General features: G+C 39.5%; 1 protein-coding gene across 3 annotated transcripts in view; it reads right to left on the minus strand.

Moving 5' to 3' along the window:
• Positions 1-13,354, minus strand: part of SYNE1 (spectrin repeat containing nuclear envelope protein 1) — a 321,099-nt gene that overhangs the window by 16,981 nt on the left and 290,764 nt on the right. For 2 of the 3 annotated variants that reach the window (XM_069787039.1, XM_069787037.1), the window contains 7 exons: positions 11,706-11,893; positions 9,397-9,547; positions 5,974-6,156; positions 5,417-5,554; positions 4,513-4,704; positions 2,710-3,043; positions 1,799-1,867 (listed from right to left, as the gene is read on the minus strand). In XM_069787039.1, the coding sequence (XP_069643140.1) occupies positions 1,799-1,867; positions 2,710-3,043; positions 4,513-4,704; positions 5,417-5,554; positions 5,974-6,156; positions 9,397-9,547; positions 11,706-11,893 (1,255 nt within the window). The remainder of the gene's footprint in view (positions 1-1,798; positions 1,868-2,709; positions 3,044-4,512; positions 4,705-5,416; positions 5,555-5,973; positions 6,157-9,396; positions 9,548-11,705; positions 11,894-13,354) is intronic. The other variant, XM_069787038.1, reaches the window with a different exon arrangement.

The raw sequence follows: 13,354 nt of genomic DNA on the forward strand, positions 1-13,354 counted from the left end.
AGAGGACAGATGACCATACCAAGGAACATGCTTGCCATAAGCATACTATCAGAGAGTCCACAGTTTAAAGCAGGTTTGTAAACTATTCTGAAGTGCCTTTTTGCCTCAGAGAATTCCTCACCTCTCCGAAGGGCAAAGTTCTTGGCAAAGCATGCTCTAACCTCACTGATTTTGGAGAACTCCTTGCTCCCTTTCACAGACACTCTCAAATAAAACCTTCTATCCCAAACTCCTCATCCAAATCTGTGTTAAAATTTGATTTCTCCTCATTTCTCTTTGTATTACTTCTCTCCATCAAAAAATAGCGGAATTTTGATCTACACGAAAGGATCCTATCTGTATACAATTTTGAAGATTAAAAGCGGTATACAAACACTAAGCGATACTGTTGTGCTTATATTCTCAAGGTCCATAGATGACTGGACGTCTTGAAGGCCCACAGCAAGTAGTCCATGACTGATTTAGGCAACCACACTAAGCAGCAAAATTTATAGTAATTTCCCAATTAGGCATTTGACAAAAATTATGCTTAATATATCAGCAAGATGGTATTATTCAACCAAGCCGTTTGGAACTCATACCAACATTTTTGAAGCGGGACTAACTTGTATTTTCCTTGTAGAGGTCAGCTGAATTCTGTGATATGAATTAGCTACAGCCAATTCTAATCCGAAGCAGGCTGCAGCCTAGAGGACCACATGAGATCCCCCTTATCCATATTCTATCACTGTGACTGATTTCCATCTGTTTACAAAGGTAGTTTGAATTTATTCATAAAGACACAATTAAAAACATGCATAGAGAAGGGGAGCCTTCTGTCCACCTAATTACAGAAAATGGAGCCTCTTGGATGGTTAATCTTTTTTCATACAAAACACTGCCTCACCCCAAATGGACAGAACAGTGTTCAGTATTTCTTTTCCCTCTCTACTTTCAAAATACTCACAGGTCAGAAAACAGACACATTTTTCTATAAGTACTGCTATTATTTATACTCTTAATCAATCATAATATTATTTCACTGATTTGGGGAAAAATAAAAATGGACAGTGAAACTGAGGTCTGTGCCACAGATGCTGAGATTTTAAAGATTTCGTATTTCAAATATGCAACGAAGTCATTATTTCAAAAGAGAAAAAACTGTGAAATCATGAGAGAAGGTATTTGTAAGTGCATCTAATCCCTCCAAGAGAATCATCTAACAAATGAAACAGTAGTTTTAATGTTGTGTAAAAATGCTACATGAAAAAAAATTCATCTTCCAATCTAAAAGACTAAAATAAAGACACTGGACTACAGTATCTCACCTTGGTATTGTTATTACATGAAACAACAACTAACCTAAAAGTTTATATCTAGGTAATAATCTAAGCTGTGGCTCTGTTAAAAAAATAAGTGCAAACCCGAACAATTAGGTTTTGCTCTGTATCTTTTCCTTCTACCTTAATCTTTGTCGAAACCACTCTTCTCTCAGTGACGTAACAAAGTATTAAGTCCTGTTGAGGGACTCGAGAGAATAAAGACCAGTCAGGGTAACCTACTGATCAGTTTAGTCTAGTTAGCTGAGGTGGGAGGGCCAATACTTCAAACATCATTGTTTTATCCATGCACTAATAATACCTTTAAGCGCAGTAGTAAAGCAAGATACTTCTACATTAACATGCCAATGCTGCCATGTAAGAAATCTTTATCTTGTAAGTTGTGAAAAGTATAGCAGATGCTAAGAGAAGAGGAAGAAGCTATGTTTGCGCACTGTGGTATTTGCATGTGGCTATGCTTAGTCTTTTTTGATGCCTACCAGAGATATTTTTGAGTGCGTTTTCTGTGAGTGTTACATAGGCCTCAAGAGTTTCAGGGATCTCTACATCTGAAAAAATAAAAGCACAGTCTAAATTGACAGCTCGGCAATGGCTGTCTCCTTACAGCAGGAGTCCTTTTCATGGGATGGAACATATAAACGGTTCCAATAGCAAACATCCTTTCTGGAGAAGGAAGAAAGATGAAGACTGAAATACAGGGAGCCTGCTACAAAGTCTCTTAATATCCAGGCAAACCTGACTCTTTTCAGAGCAATGACCTGGGAAGCAAAAGACAGCCACAAGATCAGAGTATAATATACCAGTATGTCTTCCCCCACAACTGGCTCTATTTGGGCACTTTCACTCAATAAGATTTATTATGCAAAGCACACACACTTAGAAAGGATTTCCAACTTCACTGGAGAGCAAGACCCAAGTTCCCACCTCAGGCTAAACACTCAGTTGCTGGAGTCTTCCCTGGGTAAGGACTGAGTTGAGGTTTACTTAAGCACTTGATGATTTTGTGTGCGGATCTCTCCCACAGCATTTCTTCATCAGTTTGTCTGCACTTCTTGCCATATCCAGTATAATTTCTTCTAGTTAGAATAACTTATGACGCATTGCTGTTAGAGATGACATATCCCATCTGGCGGGCCACAAGCATAGACACACAGCCAATTCCCTGTCATATCATATATGCCTTTGCAATTTTCCAAGGCTGTAGTCATCCAGGAATCTCCATTGCTGTGTCTAAGGTCAGAAGGCCACTGGGATCACTTAGGCAAAGCTATTTAAAATCTTCAGGGGCTATTTAAAATACCTTTCCATGACCATCTTGGCCAAGCGATCGCAAATGTAACATTTGCTTCTTTTTATTAGGAGAAAACCGGACACACAATTGCTACCATACCTGCTATACCAGCTGCTCCTCTCAGGTAGAAGTCCTTCTCCTGTCCTCCGTCTTCTTCCTCAGAGTGCAGTGCCTGTGAAACGGCTGTCTCCAGGTCTCTGCTTAGGTCGTAGTCATGATCCCACTCCAGGGGAATGGAGTCCACGCTTGCAGGGGTATCTCGCCCTGATCGCTCGCTTCTCACCGGCTGGGAAAGAGGCAGCGAAAGGTTGGAAGAGGGGTGCGGGGAGAGAACGCTGTCCGCAGATTTGTCATGCCAGTGTATGTCAGAGAGATCTGCTGATTCATCCAGATCCACCTCCCTGTCAGAGAGGTCGTGTTCGTCATCTGTCAGCTAGAAGCATAATGCAAACAGAACCAATCAATGAAACGTGCAGAGGCTCTGCATGGTCAGCCTGGGTCAGTGAAATAAAGCAGCATAAGGCAACAGTCACACTGATGGGGTTTCCATTTTGCATTCTTCTGCATTCCCCTTCATTATTTTAAGGTGCACTAAAAACCCAAAGCAACAAAAAAGTTCATAATGCTAGCCTATTTTAATTACTTAAGGCACCACAAAGTCTCACGTCAAGCGATCATCTCCAGACTTCTTACTGATACCACTGCAATGGAGACATCAAGTTAAAGAAAACTCTGGAATCAAGTCATAGGAAGCATAAGTGACCTTTATCATGACCACTGCTCTCATTATATTCTTTCATATTCTGAAAACTCTGGATTTTGTTCCTTTCCCTCAGTAGGACTTGAGCTGCAAAAAATCATTTTGCTCTCACTTATTCAGCTATGTGTTCAGTACTGGAGACAAATTTCTGTCTCTTCTGATGGGGACAATAATTTTATCATTGTTTTTTAGACAACTCAATAAGCTGCCAATAATACTATCTGACAGAGGAGGGAGATGTTCTTATTACCAGTACCACACTGCTACCCCCATTAATAAAGTTTCATAAATCTCCAATTTGCATGGATTTTCATGATGATTTACAAAAATTCCAGATCTGGTGAGTTTGCTCTGTGAACAGGACATAAATAGCATATGATGAAGGGAGGCAGATGGTCAGGGTTGTAACAAAATTAAACCACAGGATTTTTGGAAAGTTACAGAAGTTTGTGTTAGTTCATTTCAACAGCTTTCTCTCTCCTCATTCTCACACTTGTAAAATGGCAAGAAACCAAACAAATATGTATGTATGTGTCCTCATTTCAGCTGGGATGGAGTTAATTTTCTTCCTAGTAGCTGGTACAGTGCTGTGTTTTGGATTTAGTATGAGAATAAAGTTGGTAACACACTGATGTTTTAGTTGTTGCTAAGTAGCGCTTATCCTAAGTCAAGGCTTTTTCAGTCTCCCATGCTCTGCCAGTGAGGAGGGGCACAAGAAGCTGGGAGGGAGCATGGCCAGGACAGCTGACCCAAACTAGCCAAAGGGATATTCCACACCATGGGACATCATGCTCAGTATATAAACTGGGGGGAGTTGGCCAGTAGGTGCCAATCATTGTTCAGGCACTGGCTGGGCATCGGTCAGTGGGTGGGGAGCAATTGCATTGTGCATCACTTGTTTTTCTGGAGATTTATTAGTCTCTTTTTTTGTTATCTTCCTTTTCATTGCAATTATTAATTATTATTATAATATTTTATTTCAATTATTAACTGTTCTTATCTCAACCCACAAGTTTTACTTTTTTTTCTTTTCTGATTCTCCTCTCCATCCCACTGGGGTGGTGGGGAGGAGTGAGTGAGCAGCTGTGCGGTGCTTAGTTGCCAGCTAGGGTTAAACCATGACAGTATGTAAGTATACACACAGGAAGGTGGATGAGTTTCTTGTGATAGCGTTCCACACGTCCAAAAACCTCTTGACAGTAACGACGCAGCTCATCTAATTCTTCTTCAATGACAGCTGCATCCATGGGCTCACTTTTCTCAATGAGTTGCTCACCCTGCACAATTATCTGCTCAATTTTGTTGTTGTTCAGTGAAATTTCTTGCTGGAAAGCCTGTATAAAAGAAAATCCCATGCTTTATCAATGAAATCAACATCACAACCACCTAAGTTATTAAGGATGCAAGTCTTTGAGTTTTTCAGCAAGTATGGTGTGGGTAACAAATGGGGATCATTCCAAATATACTGGCATGAGCAACAATGAGCAATTAAATTTAGCATTCCACAGCCTTTCTAGCCAAAAACAGTGATACTTCATGGTTTACCATCTCATTCCTCACTTGTTGTATTTGGAAAGAAAGCTCTTCTCTAAACAAGCCATGCCCATGACCAAATGTCTAGAATGAACACAGATGCTAAAGCTAACACACTGGAATTTTGCATAACATGACATTTGATATTTTTCTCTCCAGATAATGATGTTTCTGGTGCAGAAATGGTTGACAAATGTAGTAATTCTTAGGCGGCAATGGAGACTTGACATTAATAATTTTTATTGACATTTCCTCTTTTGATTAGGGAATGGAGACTATCACACTTGGGTTTTTTCAAAATTTTTTGCAGCACAAAGATCTTCTGCTCAGACAGAAAAGTACGTATTGAAACCTGGCATAGCCCATAACTTCTGAGGTTGAATTCTCAGCCTGCAAATACGTGACTGTATCAGGCTGCATTTTTGTATAATGTTTCTTAAATTCTTTTCCCACCATGAATGGTTTTATCTCTTCTCTCATCCCTCCTCCTCTTACCATTCAATCATTCTTTACCTTGAGTTGCTTTATCTTTGCTTGGACATCACAGTCTGAGAAATGCTCAATGTTGGTCAGCTGCAGGTCCATCTCTGTTAGCCATACCAGGATGCTATCACGCGCTGTCTCAAACTCCTCACGCTGGCCAATAAAATGCTGGGGGGTGGAAAATGGAGTGGCATGAAATGACCAAACAACCCAACCCCCCCCAGCAATATTGGTTCTCCAAAGAAATGGCTTCCATGCCCTTCAAACCTAAACTCAGTACCCCTTCTTTCGTTTCGTACATGCTTTTGACAGTTCCCTTTTCAGTAATATCATCTACAGCTGCAATTAGCTGACTTATGAGGTTATCTTCTATGAAGGAGGTGGTGTTTGAGGTCTCCAAGCATTTCCCTACAGGCTTCATGCCTTGGTTACCTCAGACAAAGTGAGCTGATAAGCTCCCTCCTCTTCCAAAGGTAGAAATCCCCTGAAAAACACCGTGCAAATGCCTTAAACGGGAAACTTCTGGACTACCCCTGATTCATAGGTACAGTAGTAAAACTGAAGGGCTTAAAAATGGAAAAAAATACTTTTAGCCTGCGCAAGATGGAGGTAACTCTCTTTTGTAAGTTGTCCCATCTCTGGTTCCCCTCATGAACCATCTGCTTGAGGCTGCAGTCAGAGTCAGTGCGGTTCTCTCGGGCCAGGCGGCGATACTGTTTATTGATCAGTTCCAGCTGAGTCAGAGTTTCGTGCACTTGTCTCTGGAAGGCCTAAAGCAATACGAACAAAAGACACCATCAGTTTTTTAATTATTGAAATCAGGATACATATATAAGTGTCTCCCTTTATTTTGACCCTAATTCTACACTTTGACCTGTGTTAGCTGATAGATTTCACTACGGATGCGGACATCTCCCGAGGGCTATCTTATTGAGAGGCTGCCTTCTGATTACAATGAGCAATAAAAAAAGAAAAAATTTTACAAAACTGACATAGTTCACTGAATAAGACATTGCAACATGAATACTTGTTACAATAGCAAAATCAGCACAAAAAAATTAGACTCAACTTCTATTCAATCATATGCCTTTGTATTTGAGAACAGAAACACAAACAATGAATATGAAACTTTTTTATTTTTTTTTAAATGATGAACAGAAGTCCAAGATTCCTGTGGCTTCATCAGATTTCCTTACACACACTGAATTTGCTGAAGTGCAAACATTGAAAAGATTTGAGCAATTGTTTATTCTGTGTTTTACCAAAAATAGTAAATAATGGTACTGAAGGAATCATCTTATGTTCTGTATAGTGGTATACAAGTAAGTTTTGACTTAAAATTTTCAAGGAAAGAAAATTTTGTGAACATCCATACCAACTTATGGCTGGGCAAGTGTCTGCACCATGTACTTTCAGTGCTTCTTCTACTGTTACAAAAGCCTCAGTCACCCAGCTGGGGAGCAGAAACAGTAGGTGACTTTCCCCATGAGTTTCATGTTGTGACTAGCAATCACAAAGCAAGGTGGAGAAAGCACCTTGTAAGAAGCTGAGGGAATTAAACCCTTCAAGAATAAAAAAAATTAAAAAAAAAAAAATTAAAAAAACCCTCATTTTTATGTTGTCACAGAAAGAGAAAAGCGATCAAAGGAAGACTTAAAAACATATACTACACCAGCTCTCTTTTGAATACAAGTAGGTTGTGAGTCCCATTGTAGTTCTACAAACTTGCTCTCTGATAGTGCTCACAATGCAAATAAACAGTCAATCTCTCCCAAAACATCACCCTTACTAAGGACTGGAGAATTGTGATAGCTAATATACTTCTGTACAGAAATTTTAATTAAAATCAGCTAACACATGAGATTTCTGCATAAACAATCTATACTCTTCATATTGTACCAATCAAAGCTAAAAATGAAATAAGCACATTTCTGCTGTAATACCAGAGACAAAAGTAAAGACACTGGTTTGAAAAAAGAAAAATTATAAAAGTCCATAGAATCCTCTCAATGTAACTATTCCTTTCATTAAATGGCCATCAAATTGGGTAGGGGACAACCAAAAAGGAGCAAATGTTCTTGCAACTGGAGTGAAATGCTCAGAACTGAGTCACTTAAAATTGCACAAGGAGGCAATTCTCATATCAGAGGCTCAAATCTGACTATATTTACTAGGACCATGAAATCTAAAAGTGTGCAGTTGTTGTTTCACCTGTTACCAAGCCTTGTCCAGCAAAAGAACAGCTGTGTATTTGTCTTCCATTTTTTCAGCTCAGCTACACAAGAATTCATCTGTTGCATTCCTTCCTATAACCTCTTTTCATTGCTCCATAAACTGCTGGAAAGGAAGGAGTTGGCTTTTGTACAGTGAAATCAGCGAGAGCTGTCTCTGACCTCTGTGCTCAGGAACTGAAAGGTTCTTACATAGTCTGCTGGGCTGGTTTTTTTTTTTTAAATTCAACTGCAGATATGGAGGGGAAAATAAAATTGGAAAAAAAAGTCTAGTTAAAGCAGAAACCTGGCTGACTTTATACTGACTTCACAGCGAAGTTGCTGAATTCTGCTGAATTTGAACACCACAACTTTTGTCACTTGCGTTCCTGCTTTTTGGTAGGTGTAGAAGCAGATGCTCAGAAAAAAAAAGAAGAAAAAAAGAGAAGGAACCAAACTGCAAGGAAAGCAGGCTTCTGGAGAGGCTACTAAACCGTTCTCTTCACAGCTAGTTCCTGCTGACACTGTGTAGACAGTAAAAATTCCACAAGTCTGCAGGAGAGGGAAGGTCACCATCAAGGCTGAGGTTCAATGAAACAGACATTGGGCAAAGTCAGATGAGCTGTAAAAATCAAAGACAGCCAAGATATTTTTGGTACTATTTCTCATACAGAGACTTGCCAAATAAGAGGTTTAGATCCTGATCACTGAATAAAGGGACAATGGAAAGGAGGTCTGAGACAGAGTACTTGTGTCCAGGAAGCAAACACTTTTATACTATGGCAACCTACCTCACCATAAAGAAGTCTGGCAGTGTTTAACAACAAAACCTGGCCAGTACATTCAGAAATGCGAATGTCAGTTATAAAACTTGAACCAGAACTTCACAGTTTATGGTTTTGAATTGATTGTTAAACTAAAAAGTATTAACTTGTCTTAGAAGGTATTTAAAATTTGCATTTCTTCTTCACAGCAAATACTTGTCAGCATCTGACTGTTTACAGAATTGCCTAAACAATTTGTTCTCTTTCTTCAGAATTATTTTTCTCTCTCATCTTGATGTACTCCTTGCAAATATGAAACCAAGCAAAAGATTTTCAGCTGTGACTAGCCATACGACACGTGTGTATGTGCTTTATGCATGGGTATACACTCCATTGTAATTATAAGACAAGCCACCACATTGTAATAGCCAGAATGGAGTTACGTAACAAGCTCTTAAGCATTGACTGAAGTGACAGCTTGTCAGTCTTGAAGCATGCACTTAACTTTTAAGTCACGGGGGACACCATGTGGACATATAACAATACTTGCACAAACATGAATTTCAGGAATAAGGATCTAAAAATGGGGATATTGTACCTTACGTGAAACAGGAAAAGAGTTCAGAAGGCTGGTTTCAGAGAGTTACAGAAAGAAGAGGAGGGATAAAATCAAAGCAAAACCTAAAACATGCAGCATGCATTTGAAGAGATACTTGGTGAAGGGAGATTTATGAACTCTCTGGAGCACCTACTGACTGGGCATATTAAAAAGTTGCAGAAATGAAAAAGGTGAGAAATCTAACTTTGGTGATCAGACAGCAAGAGAGAGTGGATTGATTTATTAGCATTTTCAGTTGCCACCTTCCACTGTTTTTTCATCCTAGAAGTCTGCCACTGAAGGCAGCTACAAAATCATCAACTCCACTATATTAATACAGTGTGTCTCTGCTGAGTGACTTGTGCATGGGAAGGAAGAACACCAGCTGGCAACTGTAATGTGATCAGTAGATATTAAATTTCAACTATTATAAATCACCTCAAATTTCTTCAGTTCTTCCTTAGCAACCGTGTAAAGCACACCAGAGGAGCTTGGGAAAGCAGCTATCCTCTCAGAGATTTTCAGCCAGTCTTCAAATCTAGAGTAGTCATCCAAAACCTTTTGCCATAGCCGCCATGTCTCTTCAATTCTGCAATAGATAATGGAAAATTAGGAAATGCTCAGACTGAAGGCCAGCTAACCTACAGAACCTTAACTAATCATCTACAACTGCAAACTAGCACTGCACCAGACAATAACCAGCTCTTTAATCTAACTCAGACAGCCAGACTGATAAACAAACCACAGGGAAGGCTGGCTCATTCCAGACTGAGCTAGAATAAGATGACGGCAATTTTTTTTAATGCATCTAATTTTGGAATCTGAGCACATGCTAAATAACTTCTGAAATACAGTCCCTGTGTAGGTACCTACGCCAGTATTTTAGAGATTAGAAATTCCACACTACCTTCAACTACAGAACTTTTTCTTACAGAATGGTGAAGATGTTGCAGCATATATTTTAAAGATCTCAGTCAATATTCTGCGTTGCAAAGGGACATGAACACTTTTTTTTTGCATTCACCAACAAGTGGTAAAATGCTATCTCTCAATATACACTGTAAACATGTTTTTATTTAAAGAACACAAAAGTTAGAAGTTATTCCAAAGTTTAAAAAAAAACAATTTGACTTCAATTGAATATGTAAAAATAGTGGCTGACTCTTGATCCTGAGATCAAATTGGCTTAAGACTGAGACTATAAAATCCCATGAACTTCAACACCACTTGATTTAAAATAACAAGATCTTTTTTGGGACAAGTTGTATTACAGCAGAACTTTGTCTGGTTCTACATACAGAATACATCTTTCCCAAATCTTAGATACACAGGTCTGATATGGACCTGATCCATGCAGAATTTATGCTTTGTTGATGATATGTTGTTTAACCTGAAGTTTGACATCTGGAAAGTTGCTTTTTAATATGAGTAACTGTTTCTAGTACAATAAAGATCCTAAATACTGATAGCTCAGTTAACTTACTGGTACAAATCTACTAATAGCATAATGTGTACATTGCAAAAAAGTAAAATAGAGTTCAATGCATTGTTCCACATTAACTTAAAATACTTCTGAGTTAATTTGCTGGACACAAAAGTATGAAAAGCCTGTATAATTTCAAGACAGACTGTGCCAAAGACAGAACTCAGAAGCTGTATTTTTATATATATACTATACAAGAATTACCACTGCAATAGTATAAAATTACTTAAAGATAGCAATCTGTGGATATAGAGCAGCACAACTTAAAAGCAACTTTTTTTTGCATAAAATAAAGAAAACCTTTACTAAATACCTTAAGAATATACCACAAAACCAAAGATCATATAAAGTTCAATTCAACATTTTGAAAAGTCATAAACTTCACCTAGAGCTCTTGATATGTAAACATCACAGAAATCAGATTCATGACTTTAAAAGATACAGAAAAGATCTTCATAAATACAGGAGTTCAAACAGTTAAACATATCTTATTACCGGTCAGCACAGAGTACATAGCATTGGCGCAATCTAACCTACATCATAATGGCTATCAAAATCACTCATGTTATCCTAGCTGGGAATAGAAAACAATGCATCTTCTGGATATCATGGGCATGCAGCGCACAGACGGTCTGAGCATGTGCAGTAAACCAGACCACAGCCAAGAAGCACCGGGGCTATGGGCGGCCCACACTTGCTCCACAAAGCTACGGTGGGCAGACGAGGAAATTACAGATGAGTGTTCAGTCCTAAAATTCTTCCAAATGAACAAAATCAGATGTAAGAGAAACTTCTGAGGAACATGAAGTGCATGAAAACCCTAACACCCGGAATAACATTCCACCCATTTGATAACTAGTTTCCCTATCAGTCTCAGCAGTTCTAGGGTAAACTTAAGTGTTGCAACTCTCCCTTTTAGGTCATGTTTTCTAAATCCCTTGGAGTCACTGCTATAATCTAAGCTTTCTCTAGTTTCTCTCTCACCATTTCTATGAAGCGTGGGAAATGAGACATCATTCCATCAAAGGCCTTGTGAGCAAGATTTGATAATTGATCTCTGTACCTTGCATAAAGGCACATACAAACGCAACCCAAAATCTCTTTTTTTCCCCGCAGCATAACAGCTATTGGCTTTTATCCAGTGTATGAACTTTTTCTGACCCCCACACCCTTTTCTTCAGTACTGCCACCCTATAAACATACATCCCATCCTGTATTTGTGCCTGTAGAAGGAAATACTAATTTGTAGGCATTTTAGACTTACTTAAGCCGCCTTTCCATTGACATTGCACAAATGTTCCTCCACCTTCTGTCCAGATTGCGTGTAGCCTGCTGGATAGAGTCACACTCTGCTTCCGTGGCACAAGCATCACAGTCATGAAGCAGCACTTCACACAAATTGAGAACAGATGCCACTCCAGTGCTGTGTTTCTCTATGTCCCTCTGAAGTTCCTGTAGGTGAAGAAATTAATTCTTAAGAGAAACTGCAAAACATGCATAAATACAAATGCCTTTCTCTTCTATTTATTAAAAAGAAAATTTAATAAGCTTGCAAACAGGAGAAAACCATCCAGTGAATACCTATTAAGAGACTGCATCTGCGCAAGTGGTGTTGCAATGTTATCAATGAGGCCGGGAGAACGCGGCAGCATGCACGGCTCTCCCAAGGACTATGAACACCAAACCATCACCTGGGACAAACTGCCAGAGCTCTGCATCCTCAGCTGAGCATCTTTCACATACATTCAATCAACATCACCAATAAATGGTGGAATTATTCCCAATCCTTTCCCATTATCACTGAGAATGTAAAGCAGAAGTTAGTAAGGGAAGTGTGACGAGAAAATATGTTCTTATCTACTGAGAGGGTTTAGTGGAGGAACCCTTTGTGAACCTACTCTTCCCCAGATGAGCTAGCTGCAAAGTGGCACGTTTGACATGGAGACCGCCAGCAACACATGTTGAACAGTGCATCTCTAGGAGGAGATTTTTCTTCTATGTTGGTTTTTGCTGGGATAGAGTTAATTTTCTTCATAGTAGCTGGTATGGGGCTGTGATTTGGATTTGTGCTGAAAACAGTGTTGATAACTCAGGGATGTTTTTGTTACTGCTGAGCGGTGCTTACACAGAGCCAAGGCCTTTGCTGCTCCTCACCCCACCCCGCCAGTGAGCAGGCTGGGGGGGCACAAGGAGCTGGGAGGGGACACAGCTGGGACAGCTGACCCCAACTGACCAAAGGGATATTCCAGACCATATGATGTCATGCTCAGCCTAGAAAGCTGGGGGAAGAAGAAGGAAGGGGAGGATTGGAGTTATGACGTTTGTCTTCCCAAGTAACTGTTACGTGTGATGGAGCCCTGCTTTCCTGGAGATGGCTGAACACCTGCCTGCCCATGGGAAGTGGGGAATGAATTCCTTTGCTTGCATGCGCGGCTTTTGCTTTACCTATTAAACTGTTTTTATCTCAACCCATGAGTTTTCTCACTTTTACCTTTCTGATTCTCTTCCCCACCCCACCAGAGGGGAGTGAGTGAGCAGCTGCATGGTGCTTACTTGCCGGCTGGGGTTAAAGCACGACATCTTCCTGCAACTTTCCAATTCTATAGCATTTTCATTAGAAATGGAAAAGGAAAATTCAGGACAGCTAAAGAAAATGCACTTACAGTGTCTTAGCACTTATTATATGTGATCAGTATTACTTCTCCTGATGGTTTCTTCGTTGCAACAGCTTGTTCTACACTGATGATAACATTTCATCTTGAAGCAATGTTTCAGCTTCACTTTTGAACTACAGGTTCAAGTTAAAACAAGCCACAAAAGTAATTGGCTATTGCTCTTGGATCGGTGCAAGGAAAAAAACCCTGCTTAACTCCTGCCTACATTTCCAATGAATCATCAGAATACTAAGATGGA

The sequence above is a fragment of the Haliaeetus albicilla genome, chromosome 7, assembly GCF_947461875.1.
Source record: "Haliaeetus albicilla chromosome 7, bHalAlb1.1, whole genome shotgun sequence".
Taxonomy (NCBI): domain Eukaryota; kingdom Metazoa; phylum Chordata; class Aves; order Accipitriformes; family Accipitridae; genus Haliaeetus; species Haliaeetus albicilla.